The 26980-nt window shown below is 39.4% G+C and overlaps 1 protein-coding gene across 8 annotated transcripts in view; it reads left to right on the top strand.

Moving 5' to 3' along the window:
- BEND5 (BEN domain containing 5) overlaps positions 1-26980 on the top strand; it is a 960999-nt gene that overhangs the window by 565151 nt on the left and 368868 nt on the right. The window contains exons 1-3 of one of the 8 annotated variants that reach the window (XM_042805589.1): positions 8237-8735; positions 22803-22936; positions 24616-24985. The exons of 4 other annotated variants lie outside the window; for them this stretch is intronic. In XM_042805589.1, the coding sequence (XP_042661523.1) occupies positions 8519-8735; positions 22803-22936; positions 24616-24985 (721 nt within the window). In that variant the 5' untranslated portion in view covers positions 8237-8518. Of the gene's footprint in view, positions 1-8236; positions 8736-22802; positions 22937-24615; positions 24992-26980 lie in introns of those variants that run through there. 3 more of the 8 variants (XM_032997235.2, XM_032997230.1, XM_032997237.2) reach the window with 3 other exon arrangements.

Raw genomic sequence — 26980 nt, 5'->3', positions numbered from 1 at the left:
TTTTTTTTTTTTAATCAGTGCTGTGATACTGGTCAGGAGTGATTTCAGTGAGTTTTGGAGAGACCACAGAAAATCAAAATATTTATGTCACGCATAGTGTGTAAAATATAGAAGCCTCAGTATAATGAAATTGCTCTCCTCCCTTTTTGTTAAATTATAATTGGTGTCCTTGTTAGTAATCACACTATAGGATTAAAGACTGCCTTGCCCTTGGAGACTGACTATGCCTTTCACTGTAGAGATAGTCCCTCCGGTCAGAGCCAAGGCAGATAATGGTGTCTACTGAATTGTCCTTACTTGTTAAGAAATGTCCGTTCATCACTTTTCGTAGGTGAAAATTTATCTAAACCATTATTAGCTTACTTCCCAACCAGAAAACTCCTTAAAGCAGGATCTTGAGTTACTGCACTGTGCACATTTGTTTAAGCCCTTAAACAAAATTCAGACTTCCTTTGCTCTGTGCTCTTGTGTTTTTGGATAAAAACTGTAGTTATGCTTTATATTTATGTCCACGAAATACTGCGATATATTCTCAGTAGTGTCACCTTTTGCTTGTAATATAATCCCTGTTGTCTCTCCACCGATCTTATCTTTTCTACTGTATTACCTCTTATATGTACTGGCAAATAAAAAGGGAGTGAATTTGGAAAATATAGGCCATTCGGAAGAAATTCTGCGTGTATCATATCAAAGAATTCGAAAGATTATGGAAATATCTACATCTCCCAAAGAGTCAATCTATACACCAGGATTAAATTTAGGGATGGACACGAGCCCTGTTTACTTGTGCTGTTCTGGAAAGCCTGGTTTTGCAATATTTTCTGTCCTCAGAACAGTAAAACTAGTTATGATGAATTTAGCAAAGTCTGTGTGCTGCAGTGCCCTAGACAGTCTCTTATATTCATTGATGTTATTTTTTCATCAGTTTGGACTGTGTAGTATCTGCAGACGGTGTATGTTCAAAATATTGGATTGCTGTGTTTTTGCATACAAACCTTATAAAGGAAAAGAAATACCAGACTGTGTGTACAAGCATCAAAATTTGATTATATGCAGGATCTAATCTTAATATCACACCATCCTCGCTGAAAAGCATTGCAAGAATATTCCAATTCATATTCTGAATGGTGTGTTTTTCTGCAGTCATCTTGCAGAATTCTTATTCCTACCAGGAGAATATCAGTATATTGAGCTGAATAAAAATATATACATTAAATTGCTTATTCAAATGTCCGGCTTTGATGTTTGTAGAGAATTTAAGCAGGAGGCAATAGAACCTGAGCTTTGTTTTATTGATACAAGAGGCTAATGTGAGTTAAAAAACAGGAAAGAATGAGAATTTGAATAGTACACTAGAAATGTGAAAAAAATGCAGATTTCAGTTATTAGCTTTCACAGCTGTATTTGCATAGAAATATACTAACGGCTGGATGACATTTCATGCATGAACTTGATAAAGCATATTTAAACTTATTCATGTTAGAAGAGTACTTAAAGGGAACCTTGAACTCAAAAATTCCCGTCTTTGTTTAAAAAAACCAAAACTATAGTTTCCCTAGGGTATTCTAGTACAAGATATTTCTTTATGAAACAAAGCTTCCTTTGTTATGAGGAATACTGTGACAGCCTATGAAGGGCCCTCTTTTCTGATCACACTTTTAAAAAGATCGTGATTCCCCTGAATGTTAAATATTATTGCACAATAGATGTTGCTCAGGCATTTGTGGAAAATACTAGGAAGGCATGAAGCCCCTTGAGGTTTCAAATACCTTTTGGGTTCTGTTTCCTATGCCATTTTCTGAGGGAACACCTTCCTTGTACGTGGGGCAAAGATGAATGCTAGTTTTCTATGCTGTGTAAGATAAAAGGAGTTACTCTTCCTTGAAGAACTAGAATTCCTGGTGGGATCTATCACAATTATCCCATGGTATGAATTTGTGGGAGTTGGGTGACAGCAACTCGTTCCAGTTAACATGTGCATGTTGTGTGTGTTTGTTTTTCTAATTCACCTACAAGTGAAAACCAGGTTCAACTTCATTTGTAACTCATAAATGATAAAGATGTCTGGTTTTAGTAGGAGTGCAGAGGTTCACAGAGCATAGTGAAGGTTTTTCTATCAGTGAGCACTTGCACTTTCAGTTTCCAGCCATTTCAGCATTCAGTTTGCCAACTGAGAAAAACTACGTTATTTTAATTGAAATGTGATTATTAGCAAGAAACAGCTGAGGAAGGCACTTTTCTGAAATATTCCAAGGGTTATTTCTGCTCTGTTATCTCCCACTCATCTTCCACATCAGGATTTTACATGCTCACATTAGTTAATGTTCTCAGAAGAGCTGCTGGTCCATCTCTGATTGTGGTTTTCATCAGAAGTGGAAAACTCTACCTTCTCTTCTGAAGTGGTGAGATGTGAGCACTAATTCCTGGGAATATTTTCTAAAAACTCACTTTATACTGACATATAGCCAGCTCTGGCAGGTATTAAAAAGAGTATGACAAGATTATGAATCAAAAAACACTCACGTATGAAAACATATCTCTTTAAGCAGTTTTGATTCTGCCCTTGCTTACGCAAACCCACTTCTGATGATGATGATTGTCAAGAATCTTCCAAAACAGCAAGAACCATCTCTATATCCTGTCCAGTCTCCTGCTTAAATCAGTCTTCTGAAGGAAAGTGGAAGTGTGAGTATGTGGAGGTACCATTCTGGAAAAAATGCAGTCAGCAGTAGTTAACCTCCTTTTGTTCTGTGCATATTCTGTATTACTTGTGTGAACCTCTCAAGCAGAATAGGGCTATACAGAAAAGGGCTGCAGGATCTTTTCTCTGTCATTATGAGATATAAATGCTAGTTCAAGACAGAACAGTGCTCTATAGATGTGAGAACAGAAAACCAAAATGGAAATATTATGAAAAAGGATCATTAATACCATCTTACTCAGAAGCTCTGTCTGAAGCATAACATAATCACGGGCAGTGTCTAGTAATATTTTACACTGAAGCCCAAAGGTTACAAAAAGACTTTAGTCCTTGCTAAATGAAAGTCACTTTGTTATATAAGGTACAGAAAGAATCAAATTCTTGCAGTGGTGCAAAATCTATACACGTGAAGCTACTTTTAGAGTCATATTAGTAAAATGTCTGTCAAAAGCCAGGCAAAAGTCTGGTTTAAACAAGGAAAGGGAAAATCTCAAAATCTCCAGATAGAGTGAAAATATACAGGCTGAAACCATCAGTGGGTGGCAGTAGCAATAAATATCGTTTGGGCTACAACAATATTGTCTTCTTGAAGTTCTTGAAGAAGGTGGCAATGGTACCAAAAGGTGCCACGTCCTGCTTAGATGAGGTAGACAAGTGACTTAGAAGTCGTCTCTCACATCAGAACATATTTTAAAGGTGAGTCCACACACAAGCCAGCTCAAAGAAAATGTCTTTCCTACTTTCCTCTCAGGCAAGAAGTTTATAGCCTGGAAAACAACATACTGCCTGAGTACAGGAGATGGTATTTAGCAAGATTTTGAATGGTATACAGCAGGGTGGGAGCTGAAAGTCACGGCGATTTGAGAGTCATTTCCAGCTCCCAGACAATCCAGCTTCTGGATCCCACTGAGCAAAGGCCTGGGTGAGAGTGGGGAGAATTACTGCTCACATGGAGGCAAGATAGCACTGACTGGCAGCGTCTCCTGATTCCTGTTGACTTTCTGTGGGCACATTTAACCTGTAATTTGGAAAAGGAAAATACAGTCTGGCACACATTCTTGAAGGGTTGCCAGTCCCAGATCTATCCATTGCATAGCCTGCCAGAATGGGAAAGATAAGTATCTTACAGACCAGTATCCACAGCAACAGACACTGGAATTTTATCTTTTCAATACATATAAAAACCCAAAGAAAATAATTACTTTTTCATTTTCCAGTTTTATAATAGTAATAGTGACCTTTAGGTCAGGAATTTTCAGCAGTTAATGACTGTCTGGATTTTTCTTTAGCCCTTGGTTTCTCCAGCCAGTCATTAACAGTGAGGAAAGTGCCTTCTCCAGTGGTCACTTTGGCTTAATCATTACCTTTTCATGCTACAGAATATACCAGCTGGGAAATAAGTGTCTCCTATGTGAATGGATCCATAAAGTGTTCCTTAGGTTTCATTTCTTTGAAAGAATATTCTGTTGCAACGTGAGAGTTTAATGTAAAAGATGATTATTATCCTCAGCCCCAAGAAAGGTTAGATCACTCTCAGGAATTGGGACTAAACAGCTTTGCAGTGATACCCTTCCTCTTCTGAGGATGCTTTAAGGCCATAGATTTCAAAAGTTTAAATCTTAAAAATTTATCTATGTAATCTAGGTTCCCAAACTCTTCTCTTGGTATTGGAGTGCTTTGGAAATATACGTGGACACAAATATTTTCTCATCTATCTTCTAGGATCATACGGGAACTGGACCTCTTTTTTTGTTTGAATTTTATAGGTCATCTTTGTGATGCTGAAAGCAGTGTAGCAACAGTGTCTTGAGAGTTTAAAATTATTAAAAAAACTAAAGGGGAACAATCCTCTGGAATGCCTACCCTGCTCTGTTTGTCTAGCTAGTAGATTCTCCCCTTACAACCACTTTATCTCAAAACACCTAGAAGCTGTATTTGACTTTGTTCAGAGGAAGATTCATTTATACCTTGAAATGACTATTTTATACTTTAAGTTAAAAAATGAGATACTGTGGAACGGAGGTATCTTCTGACCACCCTATTGATCATATTCTTGGTAAAAATTAACCAGATTGTGAGTAGATTGTATGCATGTACACACATAAACCTTTGAACAGTCTTCAGTTCTTGTGCATCGAGTTATTCTTTAAGCTTTATGACTTCAAATGTCATTGTTAAAATAGTGTTACCTAAAAAAATTGTGACTATGTCTTTCCTTTAGGGTATGCTTGAGCTTGAAAACAATCGTGTAAGAAATGCATGACTTGGAGGATAAATAAATTCACAAGAAAAAAGTTTTCTAAACCACATATTGAATGTGTAAGGATTCTAGCAGTAGTCCAGTGTACATTTATTGCTGAGTAGTCAGGCAGTAGTGAAGTACCTCCACTTGAACAATAAAAGAAAATGGGAATTTCTTTATCAGTAGATTTAAAATCAATATGCTGTCCCTTGAGGGTTTGGTATTAAACAGGGAAGTAATGTGACTGATGAGCCTAATTTTAATGTTTTGCTGTGAAAGAGATTTAGCACCTGCATAACTATTATTGGTACTATTAGCTTTTTATTTTCTATCTTTATGTGTAAACACAGAGCGTACATCAAAACAGCAGGCATCAGCTTTTGCTTTAATACTCTTTTTTACTTTTCAAGAAAAATAACAGCAGAAAAATACAGGTAGTGTTCCAGGAAACAGCCACTCGAGTCCCACAAGGGCTGGTACTGTGCTTTGTGGTTTCCTGACTCTTAGAGTGACACTTTTACTTTTTAAGATGAGGCTTCATTTGCATTTTGAAAGTATGACAATCTACTTCTCAGCTGGATTGTGTTGTTTTTAAAAGACAAGACTTGCTACAGGATTTAAATCTGGTGAGGATCCAGCAATTCCCTTAACAATGAGTTCTAAAATCTACCACTTTAAAATAGCTCTATATCTTTAAACCTCAAGCTAGCCTGTGTTAAAACAGTTGGCTAACCATTAGTGGAAATGGGAAAGCTCCAAAATAAAGGAGAGACAATACCTTTCATTCTGTGCTTAAATAGATCTTTTCCTCAGCTTCACACCTAACCAGTACCAGATTATTTATAGATTTAAAGGCAGAAATTAACACTGTTCCTTGTAGGCAGAAATGTATGGGATCATTATTAATTCCTTAGCATTAAAATACCTTCTGGCTCCACGTGTGTGCTAGGGACCAAGCAGAAACAGGCATTTGTCATCCTGACCCTTAATCTGTTCCCAAAAACATCCTTCAGTGGAGAACTATGAAACAGCCTTTCTAAAGGACTTGAGATGTTTTTCTGCTGTGGATACAAAGATCTATACAGTCTTTGCTTTAATTGAACCTCCAAATGTAAAATGTGGCAAATACCAGTTTCAAGTGTTCCTTTGCCAAAAAAAAAAAAAAAAAAAACAAACAAAAAACCCCACTATGATGCTAGTTGCCTTCTCATGCAGTCTTTCAGTTTTAATTGTGGCAAATTACCCAGGCCTCCTTGGTAGCTGAGATCTTTGCACTTTCAAGTCAACATAATTTTTGAGTCCTCAGCTTCTCTTCATTTCCACTGTTATTTCCAGTTCCTCCATTTTTCTGTGTTCCTTTCCCTCGACAGCAGTCTTAGATGTTACTAATAGAATTCAGCAGCGGAGGAAATACAATCCCGCTAAGAGTCAGTGTACCGAATCCCTCACTAGCCACTGAACTTAGTGGGACAAAATTGTCCTTCACGTAATTTTAAGTGTCCACAGAGTAATTCCAGCTATCAGTCTGTTCTGTCGCTTCTGCAGCTCCTTCTACCTCCATTGTAACGTGAGGTAGACGAGGTAGGAGCGCTACAGCAACACTTATTGTTTGATCAGCAACACAATTTTTGCTGGAGTTTCATTTTCCTTGCAGCCTAGCTACCAGAATACATTTTTCATCCACACTTTGTAGCAGACTTATATTTGCCTGTAATTACATACCAGTCTGGTATGTAACAATACTTTATTGTTAACATAAAGTACTGCCATTTAAGTCCCCAATCTTAAACGTAAGCATTTGCAAAACTCTGTAACTGCTAAAATAATAAAGCTGCCATTATAATATGGGATGTTTACAGCTTGTTACTGAAGTATTTACATCGGCTTAACTATACCTGTATGCATTCCTTATGTTTTCATGTGTTGCTTAAGAGACAGACTTCTGCTGGGTGTTACTATAAGTTTCTGATAGTTTCATAGAATGGCTGAGGGTGGAAGGGAGGGTGGTCATCTCATCCAGCCTCAAGCCAGGGCCACTGGGAACAGATTGCTTTTGAGTTATCTCCAAGGATGCAAACTCCACCAGCTCTCTAAGCAACCTGTGCCAGTGCTCAGTCAAAACTTTCATTCAGGTTTTCCAGCTTGTGGTCTGTTACCATGTAATAAGAAGTCTGTAAAAGATAACAATGAAAAACAAGTTCAGTGTGGTTAAGCTCAACATAGTGGGTACATAGTGTACTGCAAACGCTTAGGGATGTGCAAACTAGAAAAGATAATACATTTTGGTTTCATTTTGTGTTGGCTTTTTGTGAACAGAAAACCAGTGATGCTACTTTCTTGCTGTTTTCTTACTCATTCTGTGATTTCCTCCCCCTTTAAACAATTCTCCACCTATTATTGTTCTAAGACATATGGGGTACATAAGATCTCAGCACTAGAAACACGGATAAGAGTTTGGTCTGAACTGTAAGGAATGTTGCCCCATTATCTCTTCCGCATACAGGAAGCTCAAAACATCCATACCTAGTACGTACATGGCTCCAAAAGCTTGGGAACTTGTGCTAACAAGGGCGCTGCCTCTAACCCTTGTCCTTACACACCTGCACAGAACTTCTCAACACTGCGTGTGGTTTTGGGGGGGAAGGTGGGGAAGCTGTGCCCTCCCAGCCCTCACCAGGGAACACTGCCGTTGAGTGCAGGTGGTTCTGCATTACCCTCAAGGCCTCCAGGTGAAAATGGAGGTTGGGATTCTGTTGATGCTTGGCAGATGAGGGTGTGGTGGTGTGTTTAGCCATGAAGGACGGGGTTTAGTCTCCCCACACGGCCACAAGCTTTCGCGGGTCCCTGGGATCCCATCCCTGCCCTCTCCTAGGAGCAACCTCCCTGTGCATCACCTCCACGACACCGGGAGAAGACCCGTTTCTCAGGAACTGGCGTAAGGAGCGTTTAAGTTAAAAAAAAAAAAAAAAAAAAAGTTCCCGGGGACGAGTTTTGAGGAACGGAGCCCGCAGGGCAAGCGCCTCTGCCGGCATCCCGCCAGGTCCCGAGGCCGGGGGGCAGGAGCCGTCTCCCCGACACGCGTGGCCGGCGAGTACGAGCCGACACCCGGCCCGGCCGTACCCTCAAGAGCCTCCGGGGCGGAGGCAGCCGCTCGCTCCGCTGCCCTCACTGGCGCCCTGCGCGGCGGAGGTGCGAGGCCGCTCCGGGGGAGCCGGGTCAGACCCGGGCCTGCCGGGCGGCGAGCCCGCGCCCCGCGGAAGAGCCGGGCCACGCCCGAGGCCGGCGGAAGGGGTGTTTCCGCAGCGGCCCCGGGCGGGCCGAGGCTGGGGGAGCCGGGCGGGTGCCGCTCCTCCCGCGGCCCGCCGCCACCCGGCCCCCCCACCCGCCCGCCCGCCCCTCGGCAGCCCGGTTCGCGTCGCTCCGCGTTGGATTGCTCGTGTCTGCCCGGGAGCTGGCGGCCGCCCGGCTGGCGGCGCGGCCAGGCGAGCTCAGCCGAGCGCAGAGGCGGATTTTGAGGAACAATAACAGCGCGGGGAGCGCGGGACCGGCGCGGCCGCCCCGCCCGCCGCCGCACCATGTACGCCTTTGTGCGGTTCCTGGAGGACAACGTCTGCTACGCGCTGCCCGTCTCCTGCGTGCAGGACTTCAGCCCCACGTCCCAGCTCGACTTCGACAACCAGAAGGTCTACACGGTGTACCGCAACCCCGAGGAGGCGGAGGAGGACGACGAGAGCCCCGGCGAGTGGGGCGACCGCCTGCTGCTCCACAAGGCCCAGATCCTGGCGCTGGCAGGTGAGGGCGGGCCGGGCCGGGCCGCGGGGGGGAAGGGGTGGGAGGGGAGGTGGGGGGGGCCGGGCCATGGGAAGCCCCAAATGCCGCCCCCTCCCCGCTGAGGTGGGGGAGGGAGAGAGGGGGAGGGGAGGGGGCGGCATCGCGCCGACACATGCTCAGAGCCCGGGCGGCACATGGCGGGGGGGGGGCGCGGGGAGGCGGGAAATTTTGGGGGGGGGTGTGTGTGTGTGGGGTGTGTGCCCTCAACCCACCTCCCGCAGCACCGCGGAGCCTGAGCGGCCCTAGGCCCCGGGTGGGGGGTCCCACGGGGAGGCTGCGCTCCCGCAGGAACTCTTGGGGCGCGGCGGGGCGCCGGAGCTGTCTCCAAAATAACCGCGGGCCCCTGGTAGTACCCGTCGTTACAGAGCGTCGGGGCTGAAATCAGAAACTTCAAAGAAAAAAAAAAAAAGTTAAGGTTTTCATGCACAGTATATTTATAGTGCGTGGAGTCATTTATAAACCTTTGCAGTTCGTCAGCATGTTGCCAGATTAGAGAGGTACTGGTTTATATCCACTTTGTTAGTTTAAGTGACCTCACAAATTGGAAGGCAGTAGTGGAACTAGACCTTCAGATACTATGCCTGTTAAGCTTGGTGTTGCTGCATTTGGTTTGTTTTATGTTTAACTTAGGAATGTCTCTTTAGCTAAGAGAACCAATTAAAGGATATATTAAGAAATAAACCTATATTTTGACCGCTTAAATGAGTTCAGCCCTTGTGAGATAGCACTTATGCTGTGTGGGTACCCCCGTCATGACTCTTTGGCAGCATGTTGTCTTGAAGACTTTATGTAGTTTCCTTGCAGCCTCAGAAAACGTGCTGCCATAGTCAGAGTTGACATGGAAAGGAAGTTTGATGTTGTTTGCAGCAAATTATTGGCTAGGGTGGACCTGCCCAGTAGGTGGTTGAAAGATGGCAACGACCATTTGAAATGTCAGGCTGGGTAGCAAAGAGGACACTGGGTTCTGATCTTGACTTTTCCACCTAGGGAGAAATACTGGTTATGTTGGTTTCCCCAGAAATGGAATAGGCTTAAACTCTGCTGTCTAGCATGGAGTTCTGAGAAGGCAATGCCGAGTTCTCATCTCCAAACAGACTAACTTGGTGTTAAAGTCACATAAAACTAATAGTTTTTAAGTTTTACTTTTGAAAATAGCAGTTCCTAAACCAGTTCAGCCGGTGGTGGTCCATTTGTTCCCTGACTCAGGCAATGACTTTTACCATTATTCTGTTTCCAGTTGTGGCCATAAACAGATGCCTGTAAAGAACAAGAAACAGGCAGACATATATGTTGTTTCTCTGTAAAGCTTTTCCAATTTCTGTGTATTTGCAACTGCAGGAGTTGAGGAGAACTAATGAGGTAGCCTACACCAGAGGAGTGGATTCTCCCACAAAGTTTTTTGTTGTCCTATGCCCGGCCGTGTGTTGTTTGCCTTGTCTATAGCAGAGGAGAGTTGGTTAGAAGAAGCATTTCTTGCAAGTTACCTGTCACACCTGCACATGGAAGGCAGCAGTGTCAGCATTCAGGGTTTGCCTGGTCTCTTCTCAAAGGCATCCCATTGGACTTCACCTTCCTTGTTCTCACTGGGCAACTGCAGCAGCAGTGCCCTTTCTATTCCTTGTGTTCATCTCAACATAACCGAAGTGTTTCAGAGAAATATGTAGTAACAGGCATTTTGCTCCCATTTTGAGCCTACCAGGTTGCCTCAGTTTTCCAGCAGAAAGTGCATCTGCCTTGTCAGTTCCCTCATTCCGGGCAGAGCCTGTATGTACCGAAGAAAGGTGCTCTTATGTAGCGTTTCCCTTTGTTTCATCTCACTTGACCCAGAGCAAACCAATATATGCTGGTTCCTCCAGAGAACAAGACTTGTTACCTGTATTAGTGATTTGCACTAATTGCTCCCCAGAGATTTTAATTTCTATAGGAAATTCTCCTGCCGAGCCAGGAACACAAAGAAACATACAGCTATCTATTCCATCTGGCACATCTCAATATATCTGACTAGATCTGTAATTTACATGCTTGGAAGACTTCTCACCTGAACACCAAATGAATCCTTACTTCAGTTCTTCTTTTCACCCTGCACCATGTAAAAATACCACAATTAAATTAAACATATGTTGTATACAAAGGGTTACTTACTTTTACAGTTGTCACTTTCTCCTCACAGTTTTAATATTAGTGTTTGGTTTTATTACAGTTAAAAACCTTGGGGAGAAAAGTTGATCTTACACAAAGACATATGAGCACAATTTTTGGTTTATAGCGACCAACTCTATTTTTACAGACTATGAGAACTTTTTTATGGCAAACATTACAAGTCTGATGTTATTCAAACTGTTCATTTGGTTTAAAAAATAATTTTACAAGTCTGCAGTAATGCTTCACATACCGAGATAGAACTTTTCATTCTAAAGGATTCCAGCCTACCTTAGTAGTAAGGTAAATAATGTATATAAAATTGCTTTTATATCTAAAATATACATAATTGATTTTGAATTTTTGGGAGGCACCCTTAACCTGCACAAATTCCTACATCAGTAGCATTAAGGATTTACTGCTTTGATCCAAGGAATCACTATTAGGATCAGGCTTCAGGATCAAAGTCATGGTACAGATATTAAATTAAACAAACAACAAAAAACAATAAGGGGGAAAAATTTAATCTTTTTTTTTTTTTTTTAGCCTGCACAGTATTATTTTACAGTTTGAATGGCACCCAATTTTCTTACACTGATTTAAGAAGGCTGCTCAAGTAAGCAAAGTTGTACCTATTTATATATATTTTCATGATCAAACACTGTCCATGCAGTGGGAGTTAATCATAGTCTGAGAAACAGATCCACTTGGGTTTCCTTTCTAGTGACCTAAAAAAACAAGGAGTAGAGAAAGAACACAGATAAGAGACCTATATTAGTGTCATGATTTTTTCTTTTGAGGAGAGTTTTCCCTTTCCTGTTACATTTAAAGAAATTCAGATAGTTTTCAAACTTCTACCCCTGCAAAGTAGGAGTTCACACAGGGATCGGTACATGTTTATGCCTATAGTACAAAGTTTTATTGGAGCATTGGTTGTGTAAAGAATTCATGAAACAGTTGTCATTTGAGAGAGTCAAGAAGCAATTCTTTGATCCTTTGTGGTTAGATTGGATGGTTGGAAGCCTGTACACTTACTGTTGCTGCAGAGGAGAGAGCACTGCTGTAAAGGTGTCACAAATTTAAAAAGAAATAAAAAAGGGAAGTGTGGTAGGCATGCTCACAGCATCAAGTAATTGTGATAGACTTGGTATGTTGAAGAGATAAATACTGTCTTCTTTTGAATACCTCAGTAAGAAGCAATATCTAGCAGTGTTACAGCAGAGTGATAGATGGACTCTCAGCAGCTGTACACTTTTCTTGTGTCTGTGTGTGTATGGTTGGGAACTGCTGATAGTGGTATTACGTGTTGGTCTGGGAACCTTTACCTTTTTCAAAAGTTAGCCAAAGACTAGGGCTCAAACCAGAAAGATTAACCTCTGACTAAGACGGTTCTAGATCTTAGAGCCATAGAAGGCATATCAAAATTGAATGTTTTGTGCCATCCCAAGTTCAGTGTTTGGTTAACAGGCAACTGATGTTATTTAGTAATAAAGGAATAATTTTATCTATCTCTTGAATGGAAAATATAGCTCAGAAGTCTGGAGTTTTACCGTACAGCAGTTATTTGAGGTGGCGTGTTAACTGGTTTTTCTTGTTGAGCATGCAAAAATGGTAGACTGCTTTTCAGGAACAGTTTGAGTGAGTCTGATCATCTGCACCCTTCCTTTTTTCTTCTTTGATGTGCTCTCCTCAGAATGCTGAAAAGTTGTTTTTCTGGTCCCTGTTCTTGAAGTATGTGTGCCACTTGCAAAGTTTTCACCCCTTGTCCAATATAGTCACTAGCAGAATTTTGTTTATAGGCATGTGCACATTACAGGAGCTAGCATGATCCTTAGATGCCCCTCTTGGAGCCTTTTCTTGCTTTGCAAAAGTGATGAGTGTTGGGTGGAATGAAGTGAGGTTCAGGGAATTTTTAAAGTTCACTACTTTGGGCTACATTTGTTAACAAGTTAATAGTGACTTCTAATTAGAGGCATTCTTTCCTGACTACAGTAAACAATTGTTCTAGCTGCTGCCCTCAATATTTCACACCCACAAAATCATAACAAATATATCTCCATTGGATTCTCACAGCAATTCTGTAGCTGCCACAGCAGATTTGTTAATATCTGTGTGCATGCATATTCTTTTTTGCCCCTTTATGAAATGTTATGTTCCACTTACTAAAATAGCTTAGGTGATTTTAAAATCTTTAAAATCCTGTACAGTTCATGGTGAGGTAATTTGCTGTGTATTTCAAAAAGATGCAAAATCTGTTCCCAGAACAATTTTAAATTAAATTATTCTAGGATTGAGTTTTGAATAAGGTTGTTAAGAAACTGAACCAGGCTTCTTGCCTATGGATAGCCAATGGAGGAGAGACCCTTTGTCAAGTGCTGGAATAGGTCAAAATTTACAAGCTGAGATCTTAGATTACATGAAGAATGTACAAAATTAGGGTCAGGAAGTGGTCTTGATGTGTAACATTAACTTAAAGCTTTTATTGGTATTTCTGTAGTCCTGTGCTTCTGTGTGCATTTTTTTTTTTTTTTTTTCTTGCATTATTCAGGCAGCTTGGGGAGTTGGAGTACGTAGAGCAGGTCATAGCCATGGCCACTGTGTACTCATGCTCCATCCCATGTTCATACACAGTCAACATGTCACATTTCCTTGCCCAGGGCGGTCTGTAGACTGAATGAACTATTGTGGTAGGGACAGCATTTGCTAACTCTTTGTTCCTAGAAAGCTCTAGGTCTATCCCCTGTCATGATATGCAGCTCATACGGTGTGTGACAGGGACCTGGGGAGAAACGGCACCAGGAAAAGAAATCAAAACGCCTGCATCTACTCCTTGGTGTCATCCCAAATGTTGCCCAGAGTAAGGAAGTGCCAGGAGGAGGCTGTAGGAAACCTTCCAGTGGTGGTAGTGGTTCCTCACAGACTCTTTTTAATTTGGTTGATTTTTCCTGGAATAGTTCTGGAGTATCTGTGGATGAGCTTGTGTGTGACTGCCCTTGAGCATCAAGTCCGGCTTTTCCTAACTGTGCTGCCTGCTGTACCTGTGCCTCAGGTCCTGCCATGGGAATGGCCCTCCGTGGTCATTGAAAGCAAGCCCAGCAGGTTAGGCAGTGCTGAAGTAACCTTGTTCAAAATGTGAATTTTTAAATTTATTTTTTTAAAAAAAACTTTCTACTGTGGTATTTGAGGTGCATGGCCTACTTTGTTAGATACTTAATTAGCATGCCTCTGCTGTTACCTTTTCACCAGGTGAAAGATCTGGCTGTAAGCAGAGGTTCACCAAATCAATTTGCGTAACAGAGTACATCACACTCTTAAACGCAGTCCTGAATAGAAGTGTGACAGTATTCGTAAAGAATATATAAAGCTAAATTTCACACTCATTTTGTGTTTGATCCGTTTCTGGTTTATTTTTAACTCTTTTAAGATGAAGAGTGTGTGGGGTTTGTTTTTTTTTTGTTTTTGTTTTTTTTGTTTTCCCCTTCTAAATTCTACTGTAGGAGAGTATGTGAGGTATGAAAGGCTTGTACAAAGGCACAACTTTTGTGATGTGTTTTTTTTTTTTTTTGTCGTTTCTCTTTGTTCAATGCTGAAGTCTTAATATGGCACATTTATGCAAAGCTTAAATGGCGGCAGCAAAAATTTTTGGAACTTTTAAAACTGTATCTGATAAGTAGTGGCTTGGAGTGATCCTTATGATAGTGGTGATAGCTATATGTCATCATCAGGATAAAGTGCCAGTAAAAAGGAATTAAAAAGCTGGGATTTATCGGTGCAAGGAGATTTTACCCTTCTATTTAGTTTTCTCTTTTCCTGTATCACTGTGCTTATTCTGGAAATAAATAAATATAGATATATAATTTTGTCTTAAATCCTTCGCAACCGACCTGCTTGTTCCTCAATCACATTTGCTTCTTGCTTCACTCTAATAGTCAGAAGTCACTTATTTGTTTTTACGACATAAAAGCATGCAGGTGACCTACACTGTTGTTATTTCTCTAGATCTTAGTACATATGTTGCACCACATAACACCAGTTATGCTTGTAAATGTTGTATAAGCCTAACTGTGATACAGTAAAAGTATAAATTTCAGGATTTTAATAAATTTTACTTCAAAGATAGTATGGTTATGGTAGCTATGGTAACTAACACTCACTAATTAAAATATGCTAAAATTTGCAGGGGAGTGAAAAGGGGGAAAAAATGTAAGTTAGTGTTTTTGTTTTCATAATTGAACAGTAAAATATTTTTTTTTTCCCCAGTCGATTGCCTAAGTGCCAGTCAGTCAATTATTTGTTTTTTTTTTTTTTTTTTAAAGAAGCCCTTCAAAAATAGTAGAGGCTCAACCACATTGTAATTTTTATATGTAAATTAAAAAATGCATAAATCTACCCACTATTTCCATAGCAGGCTCATTCCTTGGGCAGAGATAGTTGCGGAGGCTTCCTGGAGTGTTCCCTGTAGGCTGCTGCTTTATCTGCTTTTTCTGCTGAATAGCTGGTAGGCAATATCTCCATGGCTTTGTGGCCTTTGTGATCATGAAATTATAATCGGTGTTTGGTCCTAATATAATTTTACAATATGATACAGAATGACTGGTCAGGGCAGCCAGATTGTCAAATTGTAGCTGACATTGTGATTTACCATCTCTTTAAATGAACTTTTGAACTTTTAAAGAAAGAAATAGCTTTTATTATAACTGTTTCTTTGTAAATTATTTATCATGTTTGAACTTTTGAAAAATGATTGCCATAGTTGAATTTCATTTGTATGTACAGAGGAAAAATTTAAAGGGTAGCATTTCAACATCCTACTTGTTTTCAGTGTTTTTTATTTTTAATTTAAAGTTAATACTGTATTATTGTATTTGTCTCATAAAGGATTAAGAGAGGTGTTCCATGATAGCTCTAATCCTTTGTGTTCAACATGTTCAGAGTGTTGTACAAATATTAACAAATCTGCACAACACTTCAGTGGGGTAGATGAGGACTGTGATGTGGAAAGGTTGAATTTTTCAAGGTCAGTATTTAAGTAAATATTGGATCCAGGATTAAAACTGTCCTCAGTCTTGTAAAGAGAATGATTTCCCATTTCTCAGTGTAATTTCTTGTCTTTACTTAATTGTCCACCTCCATCAGTTTCTACTGCAGCCAAGTACTTTTCTAATACCACTAAAAATTAAATGGGAGAGTTTTGCTGATTAACAAAAGAATAATAATTATTTCTAGCTGTATGAGTTTTGAGCCATGTTGCTTTTAGTTAATTATTTTTGAAGGGACTTTGTATTAACTTTTGAATTAAGAAATAAATTTCATATTAATAATGGAAATTAAAGGAAATATATGTTTTCTTGCAGTGTAGGTCTGACATCTGGGCTGATGCTCAATAATCTGAACAATCTGATAAGTGAGCACGTGCAAAAGGAGAAATGTTGAAAATATTTGAATGTCTTCATGTGTGTTGGAAATCTGATTACAAATGGGAGTCCATATCAATAACTGTCACTCCTAGCAGTGTTAAACTGAATGTCTCTGTTCCACTAGAGGAAAAAGTGTGCATTCAGACCTTGGCATTTGCTGCTTCAGTAGCTGGTGTGGTAGATTTGTTTTTGTGAGAGCAGCAGGTCCATGCTCTGTGAATTTACTTTTATTACTGTATTGACTATTAATGAGGGAGAGCCAGTCTTGATGTAGGACTTCAGACAGAACTCAAGAGGTAGAATTTGTTTATATAATCCGTCCTCTGCTTTTGTAGGAGTTTGGCTCCTTAATTTTTCTCTTCCTTCTTTGGTACCTTTGTACAAAACAGGTGTGGCTTTCTCTCCATCATCAGTAAGCAGTCTTGATTTGGGCTTCTGGCACATTATCCTTCTTACTCATCGTTTCTAAACCCGTCGAGTGGAGGTTTAAGACCTTTCTATCTTGCCTTCTCTCAATTTGATTAAGAATTATTTTCACTCTGTTTCCTATTCTTTACACTTCATTGAAATTCACTTCACAAGATTTAACAGCCTTTTTGGCCAGTTCCTCAAGAGCATGTCTTCACCTTCACGTGCTTATTGGCTCTGCCTGTCACCGTGTTACTTGATATGTTGTTCTTCCCTGACTTCTTTGCTAACTCTTCTTTTTGCTCTGAAAACATTCTTCTAGTCACTTGTTTGTGTGTTATTGTCATTTTCACTTCTGGGGAAGTGCTGGAGGACTTGAATTCTTTAGTTCTTAAATTTTGGTGAGTGTTACTAGCCCTGATGATGGCAACTTTGGGCTCTACCTTTTTATTCCTAACTTTTCTCACTTATATTTTTTTCAGCTTCCCTTTCTGACATCATTAGTAGAAATCTTTTTCAGTTTATGCTTAGGATGGCCTTCCATATTTTCTTATAATTTTTGTTATTTCTCTTGATTTTAGAGTGGGGAGGGGGAAGTAATCTTTTCTGTCATTCCCAAACCAAAGTCTTGCTGTCTCTTATACTTCATCTGCTTTGTTGCTTACACCCAACTTTACCTTTCTTCCCAACTAAATATACTTCATACAGTGTTTTCACAGTGCCCTGTGTTTATTTCTATGATCCTCTTGTTCTCTGTCCTTCCAACAAAGCTCTTCTGTAGTCTGTACCAGCACCCCGTTGACCCTTCTTTTGGCACCGCCCCCCCCCCCCCCCCCCCCCCCTTTTAGCTGCATCAAGTTTGGTGGCTCCCATCTTCTTCAGAAAACTTGCTGTTTTACTGCTGCCCATTATCCTGTGTTGTCTGTTACTGCCATTCTGAGCTGCTGCTTCTTTGGTGGTGGTCTTAATCTCAGTGTAGTAGTAGCTCAGAGATACTTTATATGAGACAAATTTTTATTCCTCTGTATCCTGAATATCTTCTGAGCCTACAGGATCATTAAACATTTTCTGAAATCTCTTCTGTTCTTCCTGTTAAAGTCCTTCTTTAATGTTTGCATTAAATTAGCTAAGAAAGTTATTTCTAATTATTTTTTTCCGGTTTCAAATAAACTAGGTGGTGCTTTTTTTTCTTGTAGTATCATGCTGTTTTCCTTCTCAGTCACATCAATATTGATTATTGTTTATTTGTGTTTAAATGGCACTTAGGAATCCATGCCCTATTGTGCTTGGTGTGTGTATTTGCTTTGAAGCACCAAGTATGCTGGTTGTGGGTTTTTTGCTTTGGTTCTTAAGTGTCTTTATGAACTGTAACCGATGCACAACCTGCCGAGGCAGGTGACGTTATCTGCTCTGTAGAAGCAACCTGGCTAAATCAGTAGCAAAGCAGTTCAGTGCAGCAGTGTGGGGGGAATCTTGTACAGGTGGTGTCCATATGTGTTGGGTATATGCCTGGAAATGGGAAGGGTGATGGTAAATTTTTTCATCTATCAGTATATCATTTTTCACAAGGGGTGGAATTTTTTTGAAGGCTTAAGGGAAGGACAAATTTTGCTCAAGGTTCTTTCGTTTTATTACTGTAAGATTTATAGCATTGCCAAGCCCCTTACTTGGATTGATCCCAGACCTGCCATCCCTCATTCATTTGGAGTGCAGAGCTCTATTCCTCTCTTTTTCCAACTTTTACTCCAAAGGTGGAAAAAAATCAGCATTTGAACTATTTTTTGAAGGGATTAGTTTGTTCAGTCCTTACTTCTAAATTAGAAAGTAAGGAATGTTTTAAGGAGGCTGAGATTTCCATAGTTTTATTCTACATCACGTGATAACATTTTCAGTTTTAGAGTACTAACATGTTTCTACTTGAATTCAACCAACTCACTTCCTGCCCTGTTAAAGTCACTTTGTCTGCCTCAGTTCCCTGCTGCTTCAGACTTAAAGCTATTACCTTTTGGCCTGGATCAACCCATCCTGACACTGAGATGAAGGCCTGACTGAAGAAAACATTCCAAGAATGGTTTATCCTTTGCTAGTTGATATAGATTTTCTAATGCAGGGTTGCTTTTTTGGCTTTTCATTCTTTCAGCACTGCTGAGGCCAAATGTCTTCCCAGCTACTCTGAAATCTTTCAGCAGTTCACTTTCTTCTTACTACCTGAACAACTTTGGGAGGTGGCTGCATGCGCAGAGATGCTATCATGTGCACTGGCTCTTGAGCCCAGTACTTCAGTACCTCAAGGAGTTGAGTGGCAAGATCTCTCAAAGTCTGACATTTTCCTGGAGTACAGTTATTCCAGCATGCTTTATTCTGAATACTGAATCACAGAATCCAGTATTCTGTGTCTGAAATTATGGCTACTGTGTCCAAAAGCAATTTCTCCTAATTTACATGTGTCTTCCAGAATGTTCCTTCTTAAATGAGAGAACCAATGCTGTCCGTTCTTGAAGTGTGCTTCTACCCTGTGTATTTTGTTACAAACAACTAATTAGGTGTGTTAAATGCTGTTTCTCAGTGACCAGTATTGCTGAACCACTTATTCCATATATAGGAAAAACAATAGACACAACTTGATGACAATCTCATCATAGACACCTAAGGGAAGGTATAATTTTTAACTTTTAGCAAGGTTTAAATGACTGGGGACAAAGTCTAGACAAATGATTTTGGTCATTACAAAGACAGGCTCTGAGCTACGTTTCTAGGGCTGCCCTTCTCTATTCACATGGTCTGTAGCTTCCGGAACTGAATTGCAGCTTGTCCAGCCATTTGGTTCATAACCTGGCTTTCTTCTGGCTCAAAATTGTGCATGTTTTGCTTTTTGCTGCATTGTTCTTTTGTACCTGTCTTTTGTCAGCTGGCACAACAACAGACAAGAGTCCTAAGAACTGCTCTAAATGCACTTTCATGTTCCTCCTACCCCTCCCCCTGGTCTCCCCTCTCTCCCCCCCTGCCCTGTCCTAAATTCCATTAATATTTACAGAACAAGAGCCAGTACTCCTGCATTAGCCTCAAATTCAGAATGAGATTTTTCTGGCTCTATCTGCAGCTAATGCAGAAGACAACAGAAGTTAGAAATGCACTTTTTTAAAAACAGAATAAAACAAAAGGCCTTTTCATATCCAACACACTGGATGAATTGTGTTAAATGTAAATAGGCTTACAAAGACCAGAGTATATGTAAGAAAATATTTTCTGTATTGTTGTTGGAAGGCAGAGGAACATGAAATTATTTGCTCATTGACTAAATTAAAAGTTCCTTAGCTTTAAATTATATAAACTCATTTATACCATTGTTTCTTCAAATTTTGTGTGGGGAAAAAAGAATTCCTTTCTTCAGTTTACTGGTTCATTTACAGGTTAAGCAGTAATATCAAAAAGTCAAATGAAGAGATTTGCCAAACATGAAAGAGAACAGTGTTGATAGTTAGAAACCAATGATGTACAAACTAAGCATTTGTAAGGACCTTCAGTCCACCAGTGAAGTTTTGCAAACATAAATTTCATAGGCAAACTGAGAAACTGGGAGGAGAGTGGAGAGAATGAAGAATTCAGATGATTTTAAATGTTTTCTTTGACCCCCAACTAAGTATTTAATTTCTGTTGCTAAGAACACTTTTTATGCACTGAACCTTTATAAATTGACTTAAAAAAACCCCCACAAAACAAAAACAAACAAACAAACAAACAAAAAAAAAAATCAACCAACCAACCAACCAAAAAACCCCAAAATAACCTAAATATTTGTGTTCTTCCAAATTATTTTTATTTTAAAGTTGTTTTATTAATTGGAAAGTATTTGCTGACTTCTACGGTAGTCTGCACATGTACCTCTCTGCCCCCTTCCCATGAATGTTTCAATACTTGCTTTTCACTGGCCCTGGGAAGGATGGCTAGTGTCCATTTCCAGTTTGCATGGAGTTCTGGCTACTGGTGACCTCAGCTAGTTGTGAGCAGACAATTTTTTTAACTATGTGAAGTAACTGGATTGTGTCCATCTTGTGAGGCCAAGGGTTATTTTGGAGCACAGAAACTGATCTGCATTCTTTAAACATAGAAGGAGTTCATCTGCACGTTCTGTGGAAGATGATTTGGCAAAGCAGTCTAGGGAAGCTGACTCTGCAGCATGTGTGTGCTGCTCTTTCTCTAAGGAACTGTGAGAACGTGTTTTAACAAAGGATTCCTTAATCTATCAGATACCCCAGAATACATAGCCACAGAAAAAGTTGTTGGGTTGTAGCTTTTTTCATTCAATATGGATTTATTTATTCTTAAATTTCTGTCCTTCCAAGAAGATACCGATATCCTTCAGTCTGTCCTTTAGTCTGTAAACTTATATTTTTTTTTCTAAGAAGGGCTCTTACTTTCTTCTCTGCTCTCTGACAATAGAATTGGGTTACCGCACTTTTCTGATGAACCTACGTTTTCCAGATAAATGAAAACATAGGGGGTTATTTTTCAAAACTGAAACAGTTGGATTGCCTTTTTGTTTTACTAGGATAAGCATCCGTGATGCTCTGGGGAATGGAGAATGATCTAAAATAAGCCTAGCTGTTTTTTGTTGTTTATCTGTTTCTTTTTGCATCTGTCTTAGTATTTATTGCTACCATCTGCATTTCGTTTCAGGTTGTCTAATGTCTTATTCTGCATGTTCTGTGCCTATTCTCTTTACATAGCCTTGGGCTGTAATATCACCATTTGCCTACAAGAGATCCATTTCTATCTGTAACAAAATGGATTGCATTCATCTGTGTAATTCATTTCTAATGAATGCCTTGCTCCTCATTAAACAGTGATTTACCTTTGTTTCCCTTTTCTACACTGTCAACACTAACCATTTTGAGGTCCTGTGGAGAGATGCTAATTTGAGAAAGCAAAAGTCAGTGCAACTAAGAACTCACAAATGCCATCCTCATTGGCACTTTCAAAAATATTCACAGGACATTTTGTGAAATACAGTTTGCAGGTGGATGAGAAGACTCAAAATGTTTTCTTACTCATAAACTTTCAGTGTACAAAGACAACACTTCAGAGTTTAAATGCATTTCTCCTGGTCAGTGTCTTGAACAGGCAGCCAAACTTGTGAATCTTTAAGACCATGTCTACTCTGCAGGAATTGTACAGATCACAGTCATGTTTGGGGAGATACTCTTGATGCACTGACCCCTCTGCACCTTTTCAGGAATACTAAAATATTTCAAGCTTATTTTAAGAATAACATTTTGAAATACTTTATTTTGAAATATTTTAGAATGTTTCAGACTTGAAAATATTTTAGTTTTTTTTTTTTTTTTGGAGATTCAAATATTAATATAAGCATTTATTGGCTTATGTATCTAAAGGAAAATGGTTAGTACCATAAACTAATGAAATAGGGGTCGTATAGTAATTTTATTACAGATTTGGTCCATATGTGACTTTTCTGTAATGCCCTTTCAACCTATCCTGCAGCATCGCCTTTTCCAGCCCTGCACTTTCCAGAACAGCAGAATCTGCTGTGTGTGCAGATAGATCTGAACTGCTGACAGATGATGGTTAGAGTATAGGATGAATTACCAAGTTTATTTTCACTTTAAACCTAAGCAGAGTTTGAACTGCAGCGACAGATTATAAATATGAAAACACTGTTGGTAAACAAAATTTAAAGCAATATAGATGGTTTTTAGGTAGTTGTTTTATTTACAGCATCTTTAATTCTTATTCTAGTGATAGTACAAGCTACTCGTTGACACTTTTGACCACTCGCATGAATTTAGCTTGGCATTTTACAATATTTATTGTTGTGTTTGGCCAGATTGATCCCCTGTTGAAACCCTAGAATTGTCAGTGGGCATCAGTTGAGTTACACCATGGATTAATTTGATCATAGTATTATGAGGGGATTGAAGCATGGGAGGTTTTTGGTTTTGTTTTTGTTTTTTTTTTTTTAACTGGTCTTGCCTAAGTCATGTAGTATTTGGAAGTAAGAATACTGATTAATGTAACAAAATTTTATTTTTAATATACATTTTAGAGGACAAAACTGACCTTGAGAACAGTGTGATGCAGAAGAAAATTAAAATCCCCAAACTCTCTCTCAATCACGTAGAAGAAGCTGGGGAGGTTACAGATTATGGGGAAGAAGATGTGGAGCTTAGACACAGTAAGGTACTGAAGTATTTCCTTTTTTTTTTGAATTTTTTTCCTTTCTTTTTTTTTTTATATTTTTTTAAATTATTATTTTTTGTTTTGGAAGTGCTTGGGGCATATACAGATGTCATAGCTTAAGAATTCCAGGCCTGCTTTTGATCCCCTTAAAACACTGTGTTTGGTGAAATTGGGTCAAATTGTGTAGGGGGGGTGGGGTGTGGGTTTTCAAAACTTGATTTATGTGCCATCGAACACTTTCCTGTTTATATCGTCTGCACAGTTTAATTGCCATTTGAGATTTTTGGAACAATGGTCTTCCACTTTGGCCCAGAACACTTCAAAAGTTACCGGTTATATGAAGGTCGAGCAGCCATTCTTGGTGGTACTTGTGACCTGTTGTGCGCTGCTTGTTTGGAATTGGAAGGGGTGCTCTGACACTTCCCAACTACAGCAGTGGGTGAGAAGACAAATTGACAGGAATGCATCCCTCCATTATAACTGCCAGTTGCCTTTTTATGTTCAGATGCCAGAAACCCACTATGTAAATGTATTTTTATATCAAATGATTTCTTTAAAAGTCTGCCAACCTTCAGAATAAAATACTGCTCTGTGGCTTCATGTGTTTTGCAGCTGCAGGAATGAAGCTAGTACGTTTCTGGTGGGCCAGCTTTTTTTTTTTTTTTTTTGTGAACATGCGTGGAGCAGGCATAACATCAAATACTCTCATTTTCTGCCACATTACTCATGGATATGGTGGTATGGGAATTGACAGTGTCAGCTTCTTGTCTCTAACCTATGAGCTACATTTGCTTTCCTCGCAATTACTTGGAAGTTCAAATGCTTTTTCCATATTTGGCCAATAAAACTTAGGGACTTTTACCCGTACTGTCACATACCACTATCCAGGCCCCAGAAAAGAGGTGTGCTTTAATTTGTAGGGTTTGTTCAGGTGACTGAAGGTAAATTTTGGCTGAGAGTTCAAAGGACACAAAGCCTCTGCAATGCAGTACTAATATAGAAGGAATGAGTTGATGACCAAGATGAGGCTGGATGATACCTTCTGTCTCCAACTTCTGTGTTTTCAATTCCCTTTCAGTGTTTGCTGATAGTGTTAACTCAGTCACTTGCATCAGGCAGTGGGGTGAATGTGCTAGAGGAATAGTCAGAGAAGGTTTTGTCTCCCAAAGTGTGGGAAGCACAAGCCCCCTGTTCACAAAAGAGCTTTATATGGTATGTTGCTTTCGTCTCTGATGTCATTACAGGTGACAAACATAGCACATAGTTGAGTCTTTCTCTTATCAGAAAATCAATTGCTGTTGTAAATCTGTTAGGGGTAAACTTTAAAGGAAAAGAGATCGAGATCCACTTTTTTTGGAAGAAATTAATTATCTTTATATATGGAATCAAGTGACCTATGTACGTACATGGAGCTTGCAAGTGTTGCACAAATGCAGAAAGAAAGGCCTTTAAGTGCCTCAGAAGTTTGTATATGCATTTAGCTGAATTACACATGCATGACGGTTACAATGTATATCCACAAGAATCTGTTAGACACAATGTTTTTGCAGGCAGACTTTGTATTGCTTTTTCTGGAAAACAAGAATAAGAATATTAACAGTTCTCAAGTCTGTAAAAGTTTGATTTTATTATATCTTACTGCGCTCCTAATTTATTTATTTTTTTATTTTAACATGCAGAGACAAGATGGGAGGAAACAAAGTGAAGGTACGCACAAAAGCATTGAAGCAGTTGTTGCTCGCCTTGAAAAACAGAATGGGATGAGTCTCAGTAATAGTTCCAGCCCTGAAGAGGCTTTTATGGAGACTTCGGAAGGCATGAACAACATGGACGATGCTGTAGTTCCTCGGATTCTGTATGAAGAATTGCTGAGGAGTTACCAACAGCAACAAGAAGAAATGAGACACATTCAACAGGAGCTTGAGAGAACGCGGAGACAGCTTGTGCAACAGGCAAAGAAGCTAAAGGAGTATGGGGCACTCGTGTCAGAAATGAAAGAGCTCAGAGACTTGAACAGGAGACTCCAGGATGTACTGCTTCTAAGACTAGGTAGTGGTAAGTGCTGGACTTAAATGGGACTAGTTTTAATGAATTTTGCAAGTGTGATCAATAGTAATGGAAACGTATTTGAAGAATAGCAGTGGTTGTTAAACCGGACATTGAATGTTAAAAGGGTTTTCTGCTATGGCTGTACAATATGTGTCGAATTTGTATCCTATGTATGTCTGGGTTTTTCTTTAATGATAGTAGAGGTCTTTGTGCTGGTATGGTTGAATCAGAGTTCCGTTTTAAGCAGCTGTATTTTAAAGAGTCTCTGACCTTCCCGTATATGCTGAAAAAAATAATAAAGCATCATCTGCAAAATATACCAATATGTTCCAGTTTAAAAAGAAAAAAAAGAAGAAAGAAAAGGGAGCAGAATGAATATTTGGGCTAAAACTACTTTTTTCAGTTAGGGATTTTGGTTATTGTTATGTAAGTGACTGTGTTACCTTCCATTTTCTGCCCCCTCTTCCCGTTACTAGCTCATTAGAATGTGATATATTACTGAACTTCTTAGCAGTGGCTTTAAAACAGCCATGCTATTTGAAAAATAATGAATTGTTACAAGAATAATTTAAAAAACTTCTTATATTAGCGTCCCGTTTATCAACATTTGTTACAAAATGCAGGTTTGTGTAATTTGGATTTAAATTCTAAATATCTTGAGTCAATTGCTCATTTGTTTTGGTTTATAACAGTTATTTAACCATTATGTTGGAATAAATGGGAAAAAAGACAAAATAAAAAGTTCATCCTTTTCACTGAAGATGGTACCCTTGGAATACCTTCAAATATTTTACTAATTTTATATTTATTTGCTATTAGAATGTGGTACTGCTGTGTTGAAGATTTGCTCGATGACTGAAACTTGGTTAAAATTTGTGCATCCAAACTTAGCATGCTGTTTCTTATGTCTGCCTTTGTGTATCTGGAAACTTAATTTTTGCATGTAAATTGGATATTGGCTCTTCTATTTGACTTGAATGAGTGCATGCAATTTGCATGTGGGTCTGAGTTATATTCACATACGAATCTGAACCCGAGAGAGCATGTGCCTGGGCTGTAGCATGTGTTAAGGTGTGCCCGCAAGTTTGGAGCAAGGTTCTTAAAGTAGCATCTGACAATTTAAATGGGGTGTTTGATTGTGAATGCTCATCATTGTTACACTGTGCATAATTAAAATGTCATTACTTATTACAAACATTCTAGTTAACTTTTTAAATAAAACTAAATAGGTAAGGTTTCCACAGTCTCAAAAACGTGATGTGGTTAGCAGTAGATTCCACAGACCTTTCTAAAATTTTCCTTGGATCCTTCATCTGCAAATAGTTAGCTGGAATTTATGTGAATGGAGCACCAGCCAGATGTTAGTAGGCAATGGGGCTGAACAGTGTAAAATACCAATTTAGTTGGTAGACTTGACAGCAATTTAAGTGGTGAGACCAGCAATGAAATGAAGACAGCTTCTGAATTCTGTCTTGTTTCTTTCGCTTTAAGAAAGAAGGGATGCAGTTTGTATTTGAGCTGAATCAAGAGACCTTGGAAGAAAAAAGAAAAAAATACCAAAACCCAAAACCTCTTGAAAAAATGCTGAATCTTCTCTAAATACTGAGCTTGAATTTCCAATTGTATCAGTCTGGCACCTGCTTTACAACTGAAAATAAATCTTGATTACATTGAAGACAAGTTCTTTTAATTTAATCATATACCTGGACAAATATGAATTATAGTTAACTTCCAAAAAATCCCATGTTGTTTTTACTTGTATGGAACTTTTCATGGATGACAAAGGTACAATTTGGCCCTATGGACTGTATTCTTCAGAGGGTGTGTTCCTAAGACTCAGTGTATTAACTGCTGATAACTCTTGCCTTTCCTTGTAGCTTCATTCAGAGTAGTGAAACAATCAGATTCTAGAAAGATCAATACAAAATTTATGAATTATTAGAGAGGGAGACATCTTCAGCAAGTTACAAATTAGAGAGCCTGATGACAGTATGA

The sequence above is a fragment of the Tyto alba genome, unplaced genomic scaffold (genome assembly GCF_018691265.1).
Source record: "Tyto alba isolate M040663 unplaced genomic scaffold, T.alba_DEE_v4.0 Super-Scaffold_1000006, whole genome shotgun sequence".
Lineage (NCBI taxonomy): Eukaryota > Metazoa > Chordata > Aves > Strigiformes > Tytonidae > Tyto > Tyto alba.
The sequence above is the reverse complement of the archived record's forward strand: the minus strand, read 5'-3'. Positions and strand labels throughout refer to the sequence as shown.